Below are 25122 nucleotides of genomic sequence, written 5' to 3' on the forward strand. Positions count from 1 at the left end.
AATTGTGTCCGTTTTTAATGGAGCCTTCTCCAGACAGCATGTTGCAGCTCCTTGCAAAAATGTTCAATAGGATTTAAAACAGGGTTAATAGAAGAACAGTTCAAAATAGCCTAATATTTTTGGTTAGGTTGGTGATTCACTAGGCATTCACAACTGTGTGCTTTGGGTTTTTGTTCTTTGGAAGACGTGATAGATCAGTTTCTGACAGTAGGCAGCATATGTCTTTCCAGAATGCTATGATAGTCATGCAATTTTATCAAACACTGGACAGACTCGAGACACCCTACGCCAGACGCAGCAAAGGAGCCTCAAACATGAGCCTCCTCCATGTTTCACAGTAGGGGCAGTTTTCGTTTCTTGTTCCGCTTCAATTTTGCATCTACAAACATTAGAGGTGCCAAAAAATTCCAGTTTTGTCTCATCTGTAAAAACGGTGTTCTCCTAGAATTGGTGGCTTCACAATATGCATTGTAGCAAATTTCAGTCAAGTGCTTAATGATTTGGAGAAGGAGGGGGGAGCATTGTTCAGGAGCCACAGTGGTCAAGGAATGAGACACTGAGAGGAAAGTCCGCTTGTTTGTGCCAACAAGCAGGTGCTCGCTGCCAAACCTTTCCAACAGGCTTGGCTTCAGGATAAGGCACTGATCTGTTTGATATGGGCAATATACGTACCTTTTTTATTACGTTTATCATAGAGATAATTAAATTGCACTTTCTTGGCACCAACTCTCCTCATCTGTTAGAAATATCTCCACAACAATAAGACAGCATTTTAAAGATAGATCTTGTAGCACAAACCCAGATTTAGTTTTTTGAGGTTTGTTTTACGTTTCTGACCTTTAATCAGAAGCTGAATGCAGCAGGAGATATAAATATTGCTGTCCTCTGCCCACTGATTATCTCTCTGAGCAAATTTAATTCAGTTTGTAATTTATGGCCCTTTTGATATAGTGCATTACTTTGTCTCCCTTATGACCTTTAAATCTTGTGATTAAGTTATCATGGGTCATATTCAGCACACAATACAACTGTATCCACCTGTAAGATTATATAATGTATTTCTCATTAATGGCATACTGTGCAGTGAGGAGTTGTTGGTAAGTAGAAGAGCCAGGAGAGGAATTTTACAGGTAAAAGGATTCTATCAAGAGCAAATTTTCCTCATTTCCAATGTTCAAAATATTGTAAATGTTATTTACAATATTATTATTTTATTGTAAATATCGGGAAGGTCCAAACAAATCATTTTCAATTGTGAGAGAGACATGTCCCATTCACAAATAATTATTATTAATAATTATTAAGACTCCTGCAGAGTCCTATTATTAGAAAAGAGTCATATAGCTACGAAACATCCCAAATAAAACATTGTGGAAGAAATTAAGAAAATGACTAGAAAATCCAATCAAGTGCCTTATTCAGAACCGGTTTCCTGTGTCATTTAAACAGGAATTACAAAGGAGTGCTGATTTACTGATTTTACACTAAGTAGGCCTGAGCATTAAATACATCCTCTATGATAAGCTTAACAGTTTTCAGGTTGAATACGAAAGAAACATTTTTAAAATGGTTTTAACAATAAACGGAACATTGGCAATTTCAGCAATAAGACTCTGCCAAATCATAACTCTCGCACTAAAGTGTAAAAGCTAAGTTTGCTGGTAGTTTCAAAAGAAAAAAAAGTCGTATCCTAAATTTCAATTCGAAGTTTGTGTGTGTGTGTAGCCTATGTAAGTGAGCATGCAAATTCTGTGAGGGACAGAATTTGTGTAGGTGCAAGAATTGGAGCAATCCACGAAAGAGGTTGGAAACCAATAGGTTACATTGGTTCTCACAGGTTCTCACAAAAACTGTTGGCATGTCTGCTACATCTGAACCATTTATCTGCTGTCTGCATGCATGTGCAATTTTGCATTTGTAGCAAAGGCTGAAGCTCTTTCTGCATGAAATATTACAAAATTTAGCATGAAGATACACCTCAGATTTTTCATTGGCCTCCCCAAAAAGGAGTATCGAACTTTGTTCAAGTTCCTAATGTGCAGCATGGGATTGTTCAGTTCCAAGTGATCCAACTGTCAATGTTTCATCCACAACAACATTTGTGTACAATGGAGGGCTGGGAATCGTGAGCTGATTCAATATGCTCATAATTCAGAAGGGTATGATGGCCATCATTAGCAGATCGTTTAATTGCTGAGGAACTGCTGCCCCTTTTTAAGTCTGAGTTCATATTGAAAAGAAACCTTGTAGACCTCTGCACCCTCCAAACTAAAACTATCCATCTGATTCTCAAGTAAATATTACAAGTCCACCTGTAACTTAAATTAAACTAAACCTTTCTTAGTGATCTGCTGTTACGCTACATGACGATCACTTGCTGCTTTCATTTGGATAACAACATGCTAACCTCCATGAGTGGCAGTTAAAGCAACATAAGATTCAATGGGGATGGCTCTCCATTCATCAGGTATTGTGGATTCCTCGCAGTAAAAGTTGCACTTTACTCTTGATTTATTCCTATACCTAAGTTATATTTTTACTCCATTGTTTAAGTGTGTGTGCCTTAAAGTGAGAGTGAGAAAGACAACAATCCTTTTCACTGGAGAATCAAATTCACTGTATGTTAACCAGACAATGACCATAAAGGCATTCAATTCAAATTGTGACTCAATTTACAACTTTGTAATTAGATTTGTCTCATCATCAGTGTCCAATGAAAACTAAAGTAGTAAATATTTTTTTTCTTTACACTTTGCTGAGAATTTTAGGATATTTGAAAAAGAAAAAGTTTCATAATTTTAGCTTCATTATAAATATGTAAATTCATGTTCTGTCTAAAGCATTTTACAAGTGGGGAAAAAAATGCTTATATCTAGATACATGTAATTAATGTGTTTGCTTGATTCCATATGATCCCAGATCTTAGCTCGTTACATATTTGAGTATCTGTTGGTATGTTGAATTCGTGCTAGAGAGATATTCTTTTTTAGCCCAAGTCCTCTCATACAGTATTTTCAGTGTTAATAGTGAGTTTGTTTAATTTGCAAAGTGTTAGAAAATTCTTAGACTTTAGAAAAAACACCGTCCTGCAATAAATTTCAAAACGTGCTCAATAAATCTAATTAAACATTTCTTTTTCAAAATCTGATTCAATAAATCAAAGTCTCTTGGGCTGTGTCACTTTTATCTCAGTTACAGTGAACTTTGGGTCTGTAGTAAAAGGTTATGAAAAATATTATCATACTTATAAAATACTGCCTTTATTACTCTTGCTAATGAACACAGGCAACAGGGAAACAATCTTCACTTAAACATGATAACAAAATCCTTTAAAGTTTGACCTTAAAATACTGATTGCAGCCAAGTAATCAAATAAACTTATGTAAAAACAAAAAAGTGTATACCAAAATTATTTTCTAGAATAGGTGTTACGTGTTTGGTTTTGGTTAATCACAGAAAGCATAACTCAACTAAATAAAAAACATTGTTATAAGGAACCTGAGTTAGTGAAGATATCTATATGTTGGAAAATTTCTCTTAGGAGTGACGTGTGAAAGCTCACGGGTAGATTTTCATTGAGTCCCTGTTTGAGCATAAAGGCAGAGCTTATAACTAAACAGTTTTTAAAATGTTTTCCGCAAAGGCACGTGAGGCTTTATTACAGCCTGAAGGTAGTAAATGGGAAGTTATTTTTCCGCACTTATTAGCCAGTGTTGTTAGAACATGTGAAATGTGTTCACGTTTTGCTCTGCAAGAGATAACCTACGTACTGAATAGAATAGGGTAATGGGTTGGCTTGTTCTCACTTTGAAATTCCCTTTACATTCATCAAATTAGCATTGGGAAACAGTTACTCTGCCCAGCATAGTGTTGGCAAGACTAAAATAATAAAACTAATGTCTTTAGACATACAGAATACAAAATTTCCATATTTCACAACTTGTGCCAGCTTGTGTTTTCCGTAAGCTGACACTATTCAAAAGCGGTACTTTTAAATACTTTTAAATTTACCATTTTTCTAAAGTCCTTTCATACCTAGCTGTGCTCCAGTGCAAACTCTAGTATATTCATAAAAACTAAGAATAAGTGGGAATTCTGTCCTCCATATTCATACTAAAGTGAACATTATTTTTCACCAGTACTTTAGACCACCTTGAAAAACACTTATACCTGCCTATTTTAATAGTTAAGATATAAAATATTTCTTAATATGCACCAACATGAACAGTGAAAACTATCTTGGCAACAATGCAAAGGATAAAATCTACAGTCTTCCTTATTTCCACTCCTGGGAATAAAGCCAATCATAATCGAGGAAACTGACCATGAATACATCAGTGCTAGCAGTCCACTCTACTCAACTCCTGTGGTCTATGGCCTACATTAGGTATTCTTATACCTACAGGAGAAATATGGACAATTGCTAAATGGTTTTTCTTTCTACATCTAATAGAACATAGGTCAGCAGATAAAATTGTCCTTTAGAGGAAATGGGTGGTAAACACTCAGGTTTGTATACCTGATTTAAAATTACCAATAATTTCAGAACATAATTATAGGTAGGCCTGTCACGATAACAAATTTTGCTGGACGATTAATTGTCAAAAAAATTATTGCGATAAACGATAATATTGTTTCAAAACCTTTCGACACTGATTTAATGGAAATGACTAATAATACATGCGATTTCCTGATAGATACACGTTATTTTCAAAAGAACACATAACACTGGAACTGATAAACTAAATAAAACAACCAAAAACAAAAATAAAATGGATTCTCAGTCTCCATTAACAAAAAACGTACTTGAATAAAAACTAAACAACATAAAGCCAAAGTGGAAATAAATACTGCATTCAACCAAGAGTGCAGATTATGAAGTCTGCATACTATATTGCCCTTCAGTAATCACTAAATTTAAATAGAGAAAACGGGCACATCCGACTACCTGATACAGTAGTTCATACTAGACGATTTTTTGCCCCTATTTTCCCCTTATGACAATCTTAGATCGTTGGCCGATCTAACCGATCATCCTGCAGTGTATGGTGTGTTACGGTAGATCGTCGTAGCCGCTCGGATCTAAATCAGGGGTTTTCCCCGACTGGGAGCTTAACGCTGAATGTGACAGGTAACCAATCAGAAAGCGCGGATTCTTCTCCGCGCTTTCTGAGGGGAAATTACGGAGGGAAATCCCAAACAGCTGACACGGCGCAACCTGAAGTCCAGCGGACTTTGGAGATGATATGTGGTATCATTAATGTTTATTCATCATTTCGTGCAAAGAATATAGAAATGATAAGGAGAGGAGTTGGAGCCAAATGTATATTTTAGGATTCATTTTAAAATTCTTATGTTTGTTTTTAAATCACTGCATAATCTTTCCCCGGCTTACCTCTCTGAGCTTCTTCACCCCTACGTACTTTATCGGTCACTCAGGTCAGCAGATCAGCTGCTCTTGGAGGTACCGAGATCCAGGAGGAAGCTCAGAGGGGACAGGGCTTTCTCTGTCATTGGCCCAAAGTTATGGAATGACTTGCCTTTGCAAGTCAGAGAGGCCCCTTCACTGTCCACTATTAAAGTTCGATTTAAAACCCATTTATTTTACTTGGCTTTCAACACCAGCGGGATCTAGTTTTAAATTGTATGTTTTCGTTTTTAAACTGTAAGTTTTTTGTGTTTTTTTTTTTAGTTCTTATTTATTTATTTATTTTATTGTTATGTTGTGTTTTATTGTACAGCACTTTGGATCAGCTGTGGTTGCTTTAAAGTGCTTTATAAATAAAGTTGGATTGGATTGGAAATTGCTACCGCGGTTGATAAACCCGGCAAGTTTTCAGCTGCTCTTAGTTAACGTGACAAAAATAGGTTACAATGGTTTTCATTCAGTCAGGACTTTACGCTGACACTAGCTACATGCATCACAGGTAGATTCTAGCAAAGCATTGATTAATGCCTAGTTGTAAAATTAGTTAACTGGACTTGTAGCCATTATTTTGTGCCCATGTGGCTGGAAACCACACGGCACGAGGAACCCGATCGAACCGTTATACCTGGGATTTCTGTTGGCTAATGTGACTCTCAGGTTTTGTGTAATGTGCGCTGGACATTAGACTAAGGAAATGAGGAAGGGAGGGTCAGTGGAGAGCACCGGAGCTGAGCCTTTTTTCCATTCAGTGTCATCAAAAGAAAGAAAAAAGTCCGGAAGAGACGATAAAGATGATAATTAAAATGAGATCCATAGGTTTAATTTATCGTCTGATTAATTGATTTATCGTTTATCGCGATAAATCAATGAAAACCAACTGGTTTTCATTCAGTTGGTTCCAAGCTTAGTTCCTGGGAGCATCAGGTAAGCAGGTCTGTGTGGTTCATACCTGAAATGTTCATAGTGCATTTGGTCCCTCACAGACCAATAGAATATCCGAATATTTTTATTTTTAAATGCCTTATGCACATCACAGATGTCTTACAAGTCAAGTAAATGAAGCAAAATATTAAATCCATAATGAATGACAAATCTATTTCATTGCCTTTAAAAAATCCAAAAATGGGAGGCAATAAAGAAAAAGTTTAAAAAGCTGCCAGGAGTTGCAAATGAAATCAATGGTTTATTCAACTTTAGCAAATATTAGATGGACTGATGTGTAAAAGTTAATAAAACTATTACCATGTGTATACAAGGAGGAAAAATAGTATCAGTATATTGATAGTATAAACCTTTCTCTAGAGGGTGATTCAACTTAAAATCAGACCATGAGTTGCTTAAAAACAACCCAACCTAAAACATGCGAGCTACATCACAAGATACTGCAGTCATCGGAAATATTCTAAACTATAATAAAAGTAAATGGATAATGGTAAAAGCACAAACTGTATACTTTTCTTAGGGTATGATTGCAAAGCTGAAAAGCCTAAACCTCTAGACTATTTTCAAAACATCTATTTATTGCCTACATCCACTTATCCATGACAAAGTCATACTACCCTATACGAACTATACATTATGAACTACAGTTCATAATGAACTATTATGAACTATAGTTCATAATGTATAGTTATGAACTATACATAATGAACTATGCATAGTTTCTTGCTTGAAGTGCTATACCACATAGCTGAAGGGGCTGATGTCTTTCAAAGTGGCTTGGTTCAAACATGAAAAAAGACAATAATCCCTGACTGCAAAAATCAAATAAAAGGGGTGAGGAAAATGAAAAAACAAGGTGATAACAGTTCAGAAAAATGCCAGAGCTAAATCATACAATTATTGCCATAAAAAAGGTAATGAAACCATTGCTTTAAGTTACAATGCATAACACGTTTTCAAATGTTTTTTTTTTGTCTAGTTTTGGCAAAAACAAACATGCCATATACAACTACTTATTTACATCCAGTAAAGAGCGGGAAGTGACAATATATTTAAATGTGTATTTGTAATATTTTCAAACAGAAAGAAAATGTACTTAAAAGCTGATTCTAAAAAAACTACATCCAGTAATTGTGAACCTGCATAATGTATGTGGAAGTTTCACTTCCACACTGATGGTTCTATAACACTAATCTTTAGTGAAGCGTACTACACTCCTTCCGAAACATTCATATTGACAAGTACTGTTCACCATAAAAGTAACCATGGTTATATGATGAGGCCTTTTTTTACACGTGTGAGTTCATAGTGTTCCTGAGGATATCAGACATGTGCAATAAAACTGTAAAATTTGATAAACTGGGTTTCATAACCATCATAACAGCAATATAGAAAATGCCAAAAAGGAGGAGCTTTATTCTTTAAATAGCTTTCCAATCAGAGGAAATCCTCAGTGCATCCTATTTGGGTCACGATGCAGAAGCTACTGTGGCTGGGGTGTTTGTATTTTCTGTGCATCCTTGGAAGTCAAGGTAGGGGGGTGAAAAGACAGGATGACTTTGTGTTTCTGGCAGGCTCCCTGGCAAAACCCGAGCTGAGAACCTCCAGCAGTGACAGGTAAGATTTGTTTAAGTAACACATAGATGGAGTGCTTTTTCATTCTTATTTATATTTGATGTCTTTTTTTAAGCAGTGGAGAGAAAGATGTTCTCCTCACTAAAGCATTCCCTGACGGCTTCCAATGGGCTACATCTACAGAGTCTTTCAAGATTGAAGGTGCATGGGAAGCAGAAGGGAAAGGCGAGACCATCTGGGATCGCTTTGGTCATGAAAACCAAGCCTTTAATAATCATAATGCTGACACAGCTGCTGACAGCTACAGGAAGGTTGATATAGATGTCTACCTCCTGCGAGGTCTTGGAGTCAACACCTACCAGTTCTCCATTTCCTGGGCCCGTATATTCCCCTCAGGTCAGAAAGACAGCCTGAATGAAGAAGGAGCTCTCTACTATGACAATCTGATCAATGCTCTTATTGAATCTGGCATACAGCCTGTTGCCACTATCTACCATTGGGATCTGCCTCAGGCTCTCCAAGACAAGGGTGGATGGACCAACTCTTCCATTGTTGCAGCTTACACGGACTATGCTGCCTTCTGCTTCCATAGATATGGAAACAGGGTCAAGAGCTGGAACACATTCAGTAGTCCCTGGGTGGTGAGCCATGCTGGATATGGCACTGGTGAGCATGCTCCTGGAATAAAAGACTATGTGACTGCTTCTTACCAGGTAAACATAGTGGTATCACCACATAAAAACCTTTTAAACATGTCTAAATTTTGTGTAGGCTATAACCCTTCACTTTTTAATTCTTATTTCTACAGGTTACTCATAATATACTGAAATCCCATGCTGAAGCCTGGCATGTCTACAATGACAATTACAGAAAGACACAGGGAGGGAAAGTGGGCATTGCACTAAACTCTGACTGGGCAGAGCCAGCTGATGCTGCCAAAGATGAAGATAAGGCAGCTGCAGACCGCTACCTTGAGTTTATGTTAGGCTGGTTTGCCCATCCTATATTCATAGATGGGGATTATTCTAAAGTTCTCAAAACACAGATTGAAGACAAAGCTAAAGAATGTCCCTCACCTGTACCAGCAGTGCTTCCAACTTTCACTGAAGAAGAGAAGGCGAGGATCAAGGGAACTTCTGACTTTTTTGGTTTAAATCATTATACCTCCCGTTTAGTGAGCAGCAGTGTAGGTGGGTGCACCCCTGGACCTGCAGGAGTTGGAGACTTCCAGGCTAAAGTGGACCCCTCATGGCCTGCTACAGCCACAGACTGGATCTACTCCATGCCCGCAGGACTACGGTCACTTCTGAGCCACATTAAAACAAATTATCTAGCCGTTAACAATGTGCCCATTTACATAACTGGGAATGGCATGCCAACAAATGACAGTGGAGACACCCTGAATGACACTAGCAGAATCGAGTACATGAGGGGTTACATTAGTGAGGCCCTAAAAGGTTAGTGCTTGTAATTTCTGTATTATTTGCCATCTGCTTAGCAGAAAGAAACCAACCATAACTTTTTTATGTTGTCTTCTGTTTCATTTTACAGCTATTGAACTCGATAAAGTGGATGTGCAGCGATTTACAGTGCAATCACTTATGGATGGATTTGAGGGAAATAAAGGGTACAGTGAAAGATTCGGACTTCACCAGGTTAATTTTGTAGATGGATACAGGCCGAGGACACCAAGGCAGTCAGCATATTTCTTTGCTGAGATCATTGAGCAAAATGGTTTTGTTTCACGAAAACAAGATCATTTTCAAGGTGTGAAAATATCACCACCTCGCCGTTCCACCCCACTGCCACCCTCAGAGGTCCCATCAGCATCAAAGGCTGTCTGGGAAAAATTTACACCACAGAAAAGGTTAGATAGACAAATGTATCACTATGGTACATTCTCACAAGACTTCTTATGGGGCGTCTCATCTTCAGCTTACCAGATTGAGGGTGGATATAACCAGGATGGGAAAGGACCCAGTGTATGGGATGTAGTCAGTAATAACCCAGGTAGTGGTATTCCTGAAGATGTGAATGGAAATGAAGCCTGTGACAGTTACAATAAACTTGATGGAGACCTTTACATGCTGCAAGCTTTGAAAGTGAAGTCATACAGATTTTCTTTGTCGTGGTCCAGAATCTTTCCCAATGGTAGACGTGCATCCCTGAACCAAAAGGGTGTTGATTATTACAACAGACTTATTAATGGCCTCTTGGCCAGAAAAATCACCCCAATGGTCACAATTTATCACTGGGACCTCCCACAAGCTCTACAAGACATTGGTGGCTGGCAGAATGTAGAGATGATTGACATTTTTAATGATTATTGTGACTTCTGCTTTGCCACCTTTGGTGACAGAGTAAAATTCTGGATGACCATGAATGACCCTCAAGGACTTGCATGGCTAGGATATGGAACTGGACAAATCCCTCCAAAAATTAAGGAGCCAGGAACAGCACCATACCAAGTTGCACATAACTTAATAAAAGCTCACGCTACAGCATACCACACGTACGATGAGAAATACCGCGCTTCTCAAGGAGGGATGGTTTCCATTGCACTCAATGCTGAATGGGTTGAACCCAAAGATATTAATGTCCCTCGTGATCTTGTTGCTGCTGACCGTGCAATGCAGTTCCATGTGGGTTGGTTTGCCCACCCAATCTTCAAGAATGGGGACTATCCAGAGGCCCTGAAAGCCCAAGTTTTAGTTAAAAGTGAACTCCAAGGTCTTAAACAGTCAAGACTCCCTTCTTTCACAGAGGAGGAAAAGAACTTTATTAAGGGAACTGCTGACATGTTCTGTGCCAATCACTACACCTCCAGGCTAGTAACCCATGTTACAGGTGCACTTTCTCCAGCATCTTATCAAAGTGACTGGGACTATCAAGAAGAAGAGATACTTGATCAACCAACGACACCAATTGGATTCACAAGAGCTGTATCATTTGGGATGAGAAGGCTTCTCAACTGGATCAAGGAAGAATATGGAGATCCAGATATTTACATTACTGAAAATTCAGTTGCCACTCCCAGAGAATGGGCTTATGATGAAATTGACAGAGTCTTCCTTCACAAAACCTATATTGATGAGGCTCTTAAAGGTACAGTAATAATTATCAAAAATGTTTGTTGTATATTACAATGTCTTGCTCATTCACAACTAATTTCTGTTTATTTTCTTATGTCTATCTTAACAGCCTATGAACTTGATGGAGTCAAGGTGAAAGGCTATGCAACATATCTCATGGATTCTTTCCAGTTCCTTTATGGCTACCTATTTGGGTATGGTCTGCACCACGTTGACTTCAATAACCCAACCCGACCCAGAACACCTAAGTTTTCGGCTCATTTCTACCATAATATTATCAAAGACAATGGTTTCCCATTGCCAGAAGATGAAAAGATGATATATGGAGAATTCAAAAAGGATTTCATTTGGAGTAGTGCAACAGCATCATACCAGGTAAAAAAAGCTTACATGACAAATATAATCCAAATGTTTTGATCATTTATTTTCAGATCAATCTAAGTTAAGGTCAAGTTAAATCCCCCAAAATGGCAGTTTGTATTCAACTGGTTTCAGCAAGGTGTTTCCTGATTGTAGCATTTTTTTAGAATAAATAGGATTCTCATCACCAATTTCTAATCACTGGTTTAGACTAGCCCATACCAATACTAATTTGTCTCATAAAGCTATAATTGACACAATTCCAGTATTATGCTCAAGCATTCTTTCTTTGGGCTATAGGTGAAAAATAATATTAAGAGCAGATACAACGTCAAACTTTCTGCTAAATTGGGATTATTTACCTAAAACAAATTCAAAATGTCAAAGTTTACATTTGAAAGTGGTATGCAGCATATTTTATCAGCTAAAACTGAGGTCAGCAATATTTACTGATTCACTATATGTGTAATCCCCAAAGGATGAAACCGTAGACACTTAATGAAAATCTTGAGATTTATAAAAATGAGCAAATTTCCTTTAGAATTTCCAAGATTCCCGGTACATGCTGATGTCTAAATCCCTGTTTTCAAGTAGCAACATTAATCCACTTGCAACCCCATTTTCAAAACCTCTTTTTTTTTACCTCAGTTGTTGCTACAGTTATTGGAAATTATTTACTATACTTTATGGTATCAAGAAAATTGTACTCTAAAATAATGGTTTTACCATAAAAAATATTTTATGGTATTGAACTCTAAAATAATGGTTGTAATTTAGAACATATTAATGAGTTAGATTTTCCAAATTTACTCATTGATTTTTGCCAACGTCTCTGGAAAAATCATCCCCTCAAAAATCCAGCAACAAGAAATTAGGCATATCCTCTGTTCTGATTTTCCTCATTCCAGATTGAAGGGGCATGGAGAGAAGATGGAAAAGGTCTCAGCATCTGGGACAAGTTTACCCACACTCCTGGAAAAATATCTGAGCATGACACTGGGGATGTGGCTTGTAACAGTTACAATAAGATGGAAGATGACATTGCTGCACTGAAGACAGTCAAGGTGTCTCACTATCGCTTCTCCATATCCTGGCCACGAATCCTACCTGACGGTACTACCAAATACATCAATCAGGCTGGTCTAAATTACTACAACAAACTTCTGGATTCCCTCATTGCAGCAAACATTCAGCCTCAAGTAAGTATTTCTCAAAAATAATCATTAGGAAATTTTTTTTTTACCTCTTTTACCAACTGTTTTTCTCTTGGATCAGGCCACTTTGTATCACTGGGATCTCCCACAAGCTCTGCAGGACGTTGGAGGTTGGGAAAATGAAACAATCATTGAGCGATTCAGGGATTATGCGGATGTCCTCTTTGAGAATCTTGGTCCCAAAGTGAAACTTTGGATCACTTTCAATGAGCCCTTCATAATAACTGTATTAGGCCATGTCCAAGGTGCACATGCCCCAGGTATGTAAGGTATTCTTAACTGGAATTACACTTTATGCTAAGCATGGCAGATGTCAGACTTATGGACTTTAATCAATGCAGAACTCCAAAAGAAGAAAATAGGCTGCATTTACAAACATGTATATTTAATTATACCTACCTGATAAACTCTGCATCACCATATTTAATTTTATATTTTCCAGGTTTCAACGACAGACCAGATACTCTTCCATACATTGTAGGCCACAACATAATCAGAGCCCATGCAGAGGCCTGGCATGTTTACGATACGAAATACAGACCCTCACAGGGAGGACTGGTCTCCATCACTGTAAACTCAGACTGGGCAGTACCCAGAAACCCCTACAAGCAAGAGGACCATGAAGCTGCACGAAACGTGGTTGAGGTATATATTGTATATTGTCCTGTGATTGTATAACACAAAATCTTGTGTGGTGTTGTAGTTGATGATTGCTGTGTGTCAAACTCTGTCCACAGTTTTATCTTGGCTGGTGGGTCCATCCCATTTTTAATGGTGACTACAGCCCACTGGTGAAGAAATCTGTTCTAGAGCAAAGTCTTGCAGGTGGTTTGGCAAAATCCAGGTAAAATGTTTGGCTACATTTTGAAATACTTTGACTATAGTTTGTGAGAAATGAATGCCTATGCAGATTCTTCTCAATTTTATTTTCAACTTATTACATCCACTGATGTTTTCTCTCATATAATTTCTTCTTGAAATTTTCTACTTAAGGCTTCCTGAGTTTACTCCTGAGGAAATTAAGCGAATCAATGGCACTTATGATTATTTTGGATTAAACCATTACTGCAGTGTCTTGGCATTCCCTGTAGACTTTGGAACTACTCAACACTTTGAGGCAGACAGGTAAGGCCATTAGCTTTGTCACAAAGCAATTTAAAACCAACTTCATATGGAAATCATGACTTCATGTGCTCATTGCATTTTTCCTAAATATTCTTTTAAAAAGTGTCCACGTTTTTAATTTAAACTCTAAATTACATAATTATTCTCTTGTCACAGGGGTGTGGTGGTTATTAGTGATCGGACCTGGTTGGAAACCGGTTCTGTCTGGCTGAGGATGACACCATTTGGTCTCCGAAGATTGCTGAAATTCATCAAGGATGAGTACAGAAATCCTCCGATTATCATCACTGAGAACGGTGTCTCTGAAAATGGGCCAGTTGATCTGAATGACGTTCACAGGAAATACTATTATGAACAGTACATCAACCAAGTGCTGAAAGGTATTAAAACAACTTCATGGCATATGGAGTATATTCAACCTAGAAACTTACATAAATTAAGATGTAGGACCAACTTGTGTGCTCAAATAAATTTTCTTTTTTCTGCAGCTTATTTGCTTGACGACGTCAATATTATTGGCTATACTGCTTGGTCTCTGCTGGACAACCTGGAATGGGCTGTTGGCTATACAGAGAGATTTGGACTTTTCTATGTCAATCGCTCAGACCCTGATCTGCCTCGAACCCCCAAAGCCTCTGTGTCCTATTATTCCTCCATCATCAGCTGCAACGGGTTTCCTGACCCAGCATCTGGACCTCATGAGTGTTGGAACCCTAACCCCACTCCCATTCCCACCCCCACTCCTAAGCCTGAAGGTAAAAAGATTCACTTCTTGGAAAGTAAACTTAGTGTCTCTGATTCCAGGTCAGATCAAAGATTCTAAAAAATAAAAATACAAATTGAGACATATCCGAGTTTGATATGTTTGACTTAATTTTTCTAAATAAACCCAACAATAGAAGTGAGAAACTGTTCTAGCACAAGCTAGTTTAGTTAGAAAACTAGCTTATGCAAAAAGCTATGTTAAATGTTTCAGAATGAATTGTTAAAAGTATGAAGTTAATTTTACAGTTAACAGCCTGTTATAGATTACTAATAAATGTGTTTATTTTTTCCACAGCAACAAAAGAGCCAATAAACAATGTGAACTTCTTGGGTATGAAGCTCTCTGCCAAAGATGCCGCGACCGGATTTAATGCAACATTTGCTCTGCTAATTATAGCAGTCACTGGAGCAATTTGTTTGTCCATTGGCTTCTTTTTAGTAAAGAAGCGTCCCAAAAAAACCAAAAAAACTGAGAATATAGAGCTGGACAAGAGATCCTGATTTCAGTTTGCCTTACTTTTTTAATGCAGACATATGAACATGTGAAGTCCATGTTTAAATTTGAGGATGATAAACATTCTGCAATAAACACTCATCAACAAAGAAGTCAGAGTTCACCAACACTATGTTGTAGTTGTACTGTATTTAAAAAAGAAAAATATATGTAATTAATTTGTATAACCAGTGACGCTGAGATGAATGGATCTAATCTTTGATTTGCACTGCTGTTTATGCTTTTTAAACCATTTCTGTCCACTTTGTATTGAAAGTTTGTTTGTGTAAAAAATATTAAGCTTACCGAAGTCCACCAGTGGGGAAACCCATTTTGTGAAACTTTCGATTTGTTCTACCTATTATAAAATGTTTCTTGTGTGTACAGTAACTTATAACAGCCAACTATTGTTTGCTTTCTGTTGCCTGTCCTGTGAAACTTCTGTTCAATAAACATATTGTAATTTATCACACTGTTGATGTTTTGATTTTGTGCCTTTCGGTTCCCCTCCAACAGTGTCGGCAAAGTTATCTTGAAAAAGTAACTGGACTTCTGGTAACTGATTACCCTTTGAAAAAGTAACTTAGATGACAAGTTATTTTGCTAGTTACTTTCAGAAGCTGAAGACAGTCTCCGCTGCCACAGCATAAAAATGTCAACCATGTTTAAGTGTAGCATATTCTCCACATACCTACTTTCTGACGAGCTTCTGCTAATCTCTCACACATAATTGTTTTACACAGAAGTCCAGCTTTCTGTGTAGCTTTGCACCACCTGGTGGGACTTGCTCTGTTCGTTTGACTGTGCCATGTTCCAAACGTTTCTTAAAATTTTTGAAGCTAGAAAGCTTGATAGGTTGGAAGACTATTATTATGCCCCCAGTGCAGTATTTGTAACTCAATTTCAAACTAAAAATGTTGACATTAAAAAAATTGACTGTAAAAAGGGGTTTAAAATAAATATTAATCCATATTATTAGGTATATTCCTAAAAAATGTAAATACAGTGGGAAATTTCTTGCAAAGTTATTAATTTTCCTGTGTTAATATTTGTATCATCTCATTTAAGGAAATTGCGATTTGTAAACCACCTGGCAGCTCGTAAACCTATCTGGGATTGATTGGTCGCGCCATCATCCACTTGGGGGCTTTTGCATTTTTGAACAGGACTCTGTCCTCATTGCATCAAAGTGCTGCATGAGAGAAGTGTTAAATTATTCTTGTTATTCTGTGTCCCTTGTTTTCAAAGGTGTAACAAAAGCATTTTGTCACCAGCACAGAGAGTACAACAAACCTCAATATTGTTATGATCAGCTGACACAAACTCAATATACTGCCTGTATTTCCAGCGAGAAATTGTGCATCTTTCGCCTCCCTCCACTGTTTATGTTCATGTTGCTGCGTGGTATTTCACATGAGATGTGCTGGATTGGAAATACTAGCTCATTAGATTACAAATTACTAAAAAAAAGGGGTCAGATTAGGGTAGCATGTTACTAAGTAACACTTCACTGACATCACTACCCTCCAATTACATATACTTTAAAATTTATTTGGAGAGAATTTCTGACTTGGTGCAGTTTTGTTTCTTTTACTGCTCCATATCAGCTCGTCTCCTCCTGCTCGTCACACTGAGGCAGTTTCTTTATGAAGAACAGATAATCTACAAAGTAATAGTAACAGATAAGCTAAATAGTAATAACATCCTGCTTTTCTAATTTTAAAACAGAGAAATTAAAAAAAATAAATGAATAAAAAAATCAAAAGCTTTGTGTGTTCTTTCCTGATTCAGGAGACATGAGTCTGCTGATTCCTCTTTGGACATTTATGTGAAGCAGGTGGTACAGGTCAAAGGTCAGTGCCACGTTGTAAAGACAATGACCTAACATTCAGATCTTACTTGTATATCTTAAAAAGATGTTAAGCAAAATTAAACAGTGTGTTAGGTCGATAGTTATTTCCTTACCTAAACAGATACATAGCATTTTATAACATACATGGTTGGTGTCCTAAATAGATACCTCAATGATGCACTTAATTACATTGTGTCTTTCTGTAGGTAGTGTGGCCTGTTTCTCCAAATAAAGTTAATGTTCATTTGGTTAATAATTTTGGTTAAACTACTTGGGATAGCAGTGCTGTAGGTTGAATATATTAATCTTGATAAACTTTCCATTTTTGATAAGTAAATTTGTCCTAAAATAGAAAGGTCTCGTTGGAGCCATAAGTTAAGTTTTGATTTACATTCTTTAATCTTGTTTTCAATATTTAAGGTTGATTCTTGGTTTTTGGTTATAACAGTTTCCAAGTATTTAATATCAGATTTGATTGGAATGCTAGATATTTCTCTTAGGGAAGTGTCATGAATAGCTATAAGCTCACATTTTTTTTTAAATTTAGCATTAGACCTGAAGCCTCTGAAAAAAGTTTAATTTTATCAATTACAATTGGAACTTGCTTGTAATTTTTTAAGAAAACGGCTGTGTCATCTGCTAAGTGGCTAATGATTAATTCTGTACCGAAAACATCTAATTTCTCAATGTCTTCACAGTTTTTAAGATAGATTGCTAACATTTCTGCAGCTAAATTAAAGAGATATGGGGAAATGGGACACCCTTGAGGAATTCCAACATTAATGTTAAATCTAGCTGTGGTGCCCTTAGGCAGTATTACACAACTATTAATCTTTTGATATAGGCCTTTAATTAAGTTAATAAAGTTTACCAGTCTAATGGTAAAGGACCATTAGACTGGTCCTTTACCAGTCTAATGTTGTTGTGGATTGATCTTCCTTTTAAGAAGCCAGACGGTGATTCAGCAATAATGTTTGAAATTCCTGTTTGAAGACGCATGGTAAATATGTATGTTAGTAATTTATAATCTGAATTTCTGAGTGTAATTGGTCTTCTATTCTCAATAAATCTTGGGTCCTTGTCTGGTTTGGGGATACATATAATAATTCCTTGTTTCATTGTAGTAGGTATAGTATGATTTTTAAAAATGTCTGTAAAAACTTGATGTAGTAAAAATTTTATGTCTTCCCAAAAGTGTTTATAAAAGTTTGCTGTGAGTCCATCTGGACCTGGTGCTTTGTTTAATGATAAGTGATTAACAGCCTTATCAAGTTCTTCTATTGTAATATTGTTGTCACAAGTTTGTTTGAAATTATCTTCTATTTTAGGGATAAATGTTTAAATTTTTTTTTAAAGGTAAGAGATTTTTGTTCTGAGAATTTGGAGGTATACAAATTGTTATAGAATTTAAAATCTCTGTTGATATTAAGTTTGTGTCATTGGTTTCAACATTATCTACTATTAAGGAGTTGATAGAATTGTGTTGTCTTTTTTTTCCAAGTTACAAAAGTAAGCAGTGTTTTTTTCTCCTTCCTCTATCCATCTCGCTCTTGATCTAACAAAAGCTCCTTTAGCCCTTTGAATATTTATTTCATCTAGTTTAGGTTGGAGGAGTTGTACTTTTTGTGTGTCTTCAATTGAGGGGTTGAGTTTATTGTAATATATGTTAAGTTGTATAATATCAAGTTCTTTATTTTTAGTTCTTTTTTAATTTGTTTACTGAATGAGATAGAACATTTCCTTACCTTGTATTTTAGGAGTTCCCATTTTTGAACAGGACTATTTAGTCCTTCAGAGTCCTTAATATTTTGGATTAAGAACTTTGATTTTTTTGACAGTAAGTGTCATTTTTAAGAAGACTGTAGTTAAATTTCCAATATTTACTTGCGCCTGATTTCCAGTTTTGAGGTTTCATTTGTAAGGAAATAAGGCAAGGGGCAGTCAACGGTGCAGCAGAAATATCTGAGTTGATTTCATTGGTTAGTAATTCATTTGTTACAAGCCAGTGATCAAGTTTTGATTTGCTATTTGAACCAGACCATAAAAATGTTATACAATTGGGGTTAAGATGATGCCACACGTCAACTAGATTTTGTTCATTACAAAAATTGTTAAATATTTTGTTTGGATAACTTGAGTTATGTTTAGAAGGCCACTTATCATAAAATTAATCTGGAACAAGGTTGAGATCTCCACCAATTATAACATTGTTTGTTGAGTAAGATGATTTTAGCTGGTCTAGATTTAAGGCTCTTTCTTCTAGCAATAAATTGTTTTGGTTTATATTATTATAACCATATATGCTTAATAAAATAAGCATTAAGTTATCTAAACAGACAGTGAGAGATAACAAGTGGCCATTTTCATCCATTGTATTTGAGATAATTTGACCCTGGAAGTTTTTTTAAAAGAATAGCGACCCCTGCTGATCTTGAAGAGCCATGACAAAAATAAGCTTCATCTCCCCATTGTTTAGACCAAAAGATGTCATCTTCTTGTTTCGAATGAGTTTCCTGTAGGAATATAATATTTGCATTTTTCCCTTTACAAAATAAAAATAAACTTTTCTTTTTAGTCAAATCTCTTAGCCCCCTTGCATTAAGAGAAATAAGAGAAAGTTCACTTTTCAAGTTAAACATAAAAGATTAATAAATTAAACTAAAACCGAACAGTATTGAATGGGTTTTACCTGAAAGGAAACTGAACTTTAGGTAGCAACAACTCCTGAACTGATAACATTATCTGATGTCAGAAATTATCATGAAGAACTATTGTGCCCCTAAGGAGTAACTCGTTGTCCGTTGATAAAGGCATATGGACCTTTGAACACTGCCTTTATCCCAGCTTTCCATGCTTGCTCTACTTTGGGCCACCCAACCAGTCGTGCTTCACGGCATAGGCGTAGGAAGCGGGGGGGACATGTCCCCCCCAATATTGGAGAGAGTCACATTCGTCCTCCCCAATAATTTCATCTCAGTTGCGAAGAATTTTAAAATCTTCCACTCGCATGCTTTTATTTTGAAGGCGCACAACAGCGCATTAGCAGAGCGCTTCCTCCCCTCTCTGAACGGCTCAGAGTAAAGGCAGCAACAGAAGGAGTCAGAAAAACTCAGTTTGAATGAGGTAAAGGATCTGTCAGGAATTTTGCCATGAATATCGCTTGTTTATAACACCTTGTTGTCAGTTTACTTTCATATATAGAACTAAATCTTTTTGGTTAAGTTGTTTTAATTCTGGAATAGTCACATGTCCAAAATTTTACTGCTAACTTTGTTTAAAAGTTAGCTAGTCTAGTCACAATGATTTAGAATAAGACTGAAAAAGCAGCGAAATTAGCCTTTTTATTATTTAAAGTGAGCAACACCTGATCATACTCGACCGCTTAACGTGTATTTATATATTATATTATTTGGATATTTAGGAGAACAGCAGTGCTAGAATGATGTTGAAGGAAGGTGAAGAAGCTCTGGTGAGGTCTTCATTTAGTGTAGTGAAATATGTATGAACTGTTTTTCATTTTTAAACAAGCTAAATTATTTTACTATGAGAGGAGCAGATCAAGCATAGGAAAGCCAAGTGGAGTTTCAGAGTGTGAAGATATAAAAATTATTTTGATTACATGAGACAATAAGAAAAGTGCTTGAGGAGAAGTTTAAAAATAAATTAGTGAACATTTTTGCTACAAAGTAAATAGAGTTGAGATGTATAATAATGTATACATCTGAAAATGAAGTCGTTTAAATTCTCATTCAGTATGATAAAAACATACTTTTTATATTTAGTTCACATTCTGACACTGTACATTACTGTAGTGTCTGTTGTAAATCCATGAATCCATGCAGGAACATCAGGCTGCAGAGAGTCAGAGGAAGGCAGAGACAGAAACACATATCTGTAGATATTTTAGTTAAATGTTTGCAGCTGAAAATGACAGTAGAATAAAAACATTTAGGCTTTTTGCTTCAGTGTTTTTTATGGCTCATGTTTGGTAAGTTACTGAATGCAGGGATGGAAAGTGATACTGAGTTAACAGTGAGGAGCTAAGGTGTCAGACGTGAAAAGTATCATTTTTATTTATTTTGTAGATCAAATTGTTGCACTAATGTAGAGAGATGTTCAAGAAGAACAAAACTTGTTTTTTAGATTTTATTGCTGTTGGTCAAACTGCTGTGTTGAGTTTAAAACTGCCAAGTCCTATTTTATTATTTGTTTTTTACTTTGGTTTTAGAAAGATGTAGAACCAGTTCAACTGCAAGTCGATTTATATCAGTGCATTTTGACCAACAATCAAATGTCTTTTGACCAATAAGATATATCAGAATCTGGTAGCCTGTCTGTGCTACCAGAGTATGTAGCTTGCTAGTTGTGAGGCAAATGCTAAAGTGAGTGTTCATCCTGGAATCCTGATTATTGGGTTGTAAATAGTAACGTGTTAGAATACTTGTTACTGAAACAAGGGTCATATTAGAGCAACGCATTACTGATGTGTTGATGGCATAATTGTTTGACATTTCTGCTCAAAATATTTACTGATCTGTCAGGTTTCCGATATGCGTCCCCCCTAATGACAGACTCGTTCCTATGCCCTTGCTTTACGGTCTTCTTTGGTGAGGTCCTCAGATAAACGGATGTTGAGCTCCCTGCAGATGGGGGGGTTGTTTAGTGGAACACCAGAGTTCATCCCTGAAGGTCCGACCTGTAAACTGCACAATGATCTGCCTTGGGCGGTTGGTGTTGTTCGGGCCAAGACGGTGCAGTGTCGAGAATAACGTCCATATTCTCTTTCTAGTGTGACATAATTTGCTTAATGAGATTCGCGACTTTCTGTCTTGTGTCTTCCTCCTTTTCCTCTTTTAAGCCGTTGATGCGCAGATTCCATCTTCTTTTATAGTGCTGATTCTGCCGTTTTCCTTTCAAAATCTTGGACCTTCTTTGTCAGCACAGCGTTAGTGGTTTTAAGTTGTCCAATCTCATCTTCCATCTTTTTATTTCTATTTTTACAATCTTGGATTTCAGCGATATTGAGCTTTAGCAAAGTTTGCAATAGAGAGCGTGTTTTGTTTCAGTTCTTCTCAATAGTTCAGCATCATTTTCTGTAGATTTTCAACTGCTTCTAAGATCTTGGCATTAGATGTATAGGAACTATCCTCCTCGTCTCCCTTTGTCTTCTTGTGTAGTACTGGGGTCTTGCACGGTGAAGTTAGGGCATTTTTAGTCCTTTTGGCATCTGCGTCTAAGCAGTAGTCATGAGTTAGCAGAGCTTTGTTAGCTTTGTTGTTAGACATTATCGTTGTTGTTTTACTCTTGCTTGTAGTTAATTTTCCCATTATCACTGGATGTTTTAAGTTATTATTAGTTCACAATGATACTCCTTTGGTGTCAAATCCGGACTTCATAAATGTTCATTTATTTATTTTAGGAGCTTGCTACCCGGAGCTCATTACTACACATCCGCTCTCTCCGCCATCTTGCCCAGTCCAGCTCTGTGAGAAACTCACCTATGGGCTCTTGCACGTAGGGCGCTGATGTCACATCCGCAAAAGCAATATCCGGTTTTCTTGTTTCCACTTTGAGTTACCTTGACCATAGACATAATATAAGAGTAGACGCCTCATGGACTGCTCTCGCCTATTGTCGCTGACGAGATTTAGGGCGGCCATCTTGGAGAGGTACACCACTCCTCTCAGCGTTATGTGTTTAGCAGGCACAATGACGTATCAGCGCATTTAATCGATCATAACACGCTTTTTTGTTACTGAAAACCATATTCAAACATCTATCAAAGCTACATTTATAAACAATTGTATTTAAGTATGTTTTTAATACATAGGTCAGCTTATTTAAATATGCTTAGTGGCAATAATAGAATAGGAATGGAATATTCTGATATTGGTGTATGATGAGCATATTACAAAGCCCACAGCCGTTCATAATTTAATAATTTATTTAGTAAGATCAATACATATTTATATAAATATACTAACACAAATAAATAATGATTAATAATGACAAATAAATAATGATTAATACTGAATAATATATATTGGATACATATGTATATACATCCATACATATATAGATATATATCTATGTTTTTCAGCCGACGAGTTCTAGCTTCAGAGATTCAGCAGCTGAGATTGAGTCCAAAATCTGATCCGAGATTCATCCATGCTGCAGTGAATCCGTCTTTCTTTAAAAATATCTCTCACTTCTTCCTCATATTGTCTTTATAAAACCTTCAAAACAAAAACGGAAGATTTGGGATGTATCTTACTTTTGACAGAGTGAGAGAATTACACATAAATAATAGTCTTTACCACCTGTGTAAACTTTGCTGGTGAATGTTATAACACGCAATATAAGTTTTATAATGTATGTTACATTGTTTCATTTCTAATGTAGGCTCTTGTGTCAGATGATCTAAGTCAATGTTAGAGAATAATTAATTTTTTTAGACTTACGGAATCTCAATTATCCTTTATAGCGGGGCTGAACCCGGTATTACACCAAGAGTCACAGAATATACACAATAATATGTCCATCTTACTTGTGAAATATTGTTTGTGGAGCCCTCACATCAATAGTCCATCGATCCGAACAACAATACCCCTCAGTGCTGAGGCATCTTCTGCTGTTTTGATTGAGCAAAGTAGGAGGGTATACCGCTCCAAGATGGCCGCCGTATTTCCTGCGCCGGAGCAGCCAATGCGGGGTCTACTATTATATTATGTCTATGTCCTTGACAGCTAGAAAAGACAAAGTCGCATTTCAGAAGCAAATAAAGCAATACCATGAAGATTGTTATCTTTTAGGTTTTATGGATTTATAAGCAATCCTGAATTAAAAAGATGGTGGCTTGTAAATATTCGTTGTTACAAGTTAAAGCTCACGCTGCACAGCAAAGTTCGTGGCCTTCACTTCACTCGGGATCAGCTTATTCAGTCTAAAACTAGGAGAGCGGGGGCGGGGGGAGACGGATGGTAAATAAAGGAGCCGTCTCTGTATTATTTCCATGGAATCACTTCAGTATTCACCCTGAAAGAGTTGGTGTATGGGAACGAGTGAGCAGACTAGAGTCAGACAGCCGAGCGACTGATCCGCCTGTACACACTGCTGTAAACACCATCCTATTTGAGCTCTAAACAAGAAGCATGCAAAAGTAATCAAATTAAATAACACTGACCTTAAGGAACATGGCCATATTTTTCTAAAAACAACTTTGAACCTGAACAGTCAACTGAACTCAAACTCTGACACCAGTGCTGCCCTGCTTCCTCACGCTTCGGAGGCAAAAAAGCCAGAACCGTAACCTCCCCCGTTACTTGGTCTCTGTTTGACACCAGCGACAATAAGCACACATAATATACTTGAAAACAAGCACAAAAAAGGTAAAAACAGTGTCCGTCAGAATGGATTAAAATGTTTAGATACTTAAATATCACATTTTTACAAGAAAAATGTCAGAGAATATTGCCTACTAGCATAAGCTAAAGTTAATGTTAGCCACAAAGTTTAAAGAAAGTAAAACTCACCTTTGTATCCGTGAATGTATAACGAGGCGTACATCTTAAAACCTTTCTCCAGCTTACTTGTTGGAGCCTCGGATTGATGTACATCATTAACTGTTACTTTGGGCAAGCCCTGCAAGTACCTACTGTAAAATGCCATTTTCAATAGACCGGAAGCGACAGAGCCGAACACGAAGCCGAAGTGCAAAAACATAAGAAGTGGCGTCACATGTTATGGACACAAAAATAAAATAACTAAACTTTCCCAAAATGACTATATACAATTTGTTTACATATTAATTTCAAGATAACAATGGAAGACAATAAAATTAAGGAATTAAAAATATAAAAATACATAAATTAAATTAACAAGTGATGGATTTTTGATGGAATGCGTTTTCCTCTTTGCTACACTTATATCAACAAACCAAGCATATATAATTCAAAAACCTGTTTGGCTGCTAAATTATTGAATAGACAAATGAGGTCAGCAACAAATATAATTGTTGTTTTTAACCTGTTTAAGTTAATCAAATTGTTGACAAAAAAAACACACGTTGACAAAATAAACATTTTCCATTCAAAAACCTATTTACTATTTACTACCATTTACTCTATTTTCTGCCAAAATATTGAATAAATACAGCAGAAATATTAGCTCAACAAAAAATATATTGATTGTTTCTAATCTGTTAAGTTATGTAACAAGCAGCAAGGTGCTATCCATCCCTTTTATGCGTTTCAAGATCCCTGGTTATTCATGTAACG

At 36.6% G+C, this 25122-nt stretch overlaps 2 protein-coding genes across 3 annotated transcripts in view; one reads left to right on the plus strand and one right to left on the minus strand.

Annotated features, from left to right (window-relative positions):
- The window catches only part of LOC103461731 (histone deacetylase 4), a 219440-nt gene that overhangs the window by 171383 nt on the left and 22935 nt on the right, over positions 1 to 25122 (minus strand). The gene's annotated exons all lie outside the window — the stretch shown is intronic.
- LOC145550909 (lactase/phlorizin hydrolase-like) lies at positions 7845 to 15461 on the plus strand. The gene is made up of 13 exons (XM_081604845.1): positions 7845 to 7987; positions 8061 to 8658; positions 8754 to 9402; positions 9497 to 11050; positions 11147 to 11412; positions 12306 to 12596; positions 12673 to 12871; positions 13054 to 13256; positions 13349 to 13455; positions 13605 to 13736; positions 13893 to 14116; positions 14225 to 14491; positions 14797 to 15461. Exons 1-13 carry the CDS (start codon positions 7845 to 7847, stop codon positions 15000 to 15002), a joined length of 4839 nt encoding a protein of 1612 aa, XP_081460971.1. The 3' UTR covers positions 15003 to 15461.

Source organism: Poecilia reticulata, chromosome 2, assembly GCF_904066995.2.
Source record: "Poecilia reticulata chromosome 2, P_reticulata-male-v2, whole genome shotgun sequence".
Classification (NCBI taxonomy): Eukaryota; Metazoa; Chordata; class Actinopteri; order Cyprinodontiformes; family Poeciliidae; genus Poecilia; species Poecilia reticulata.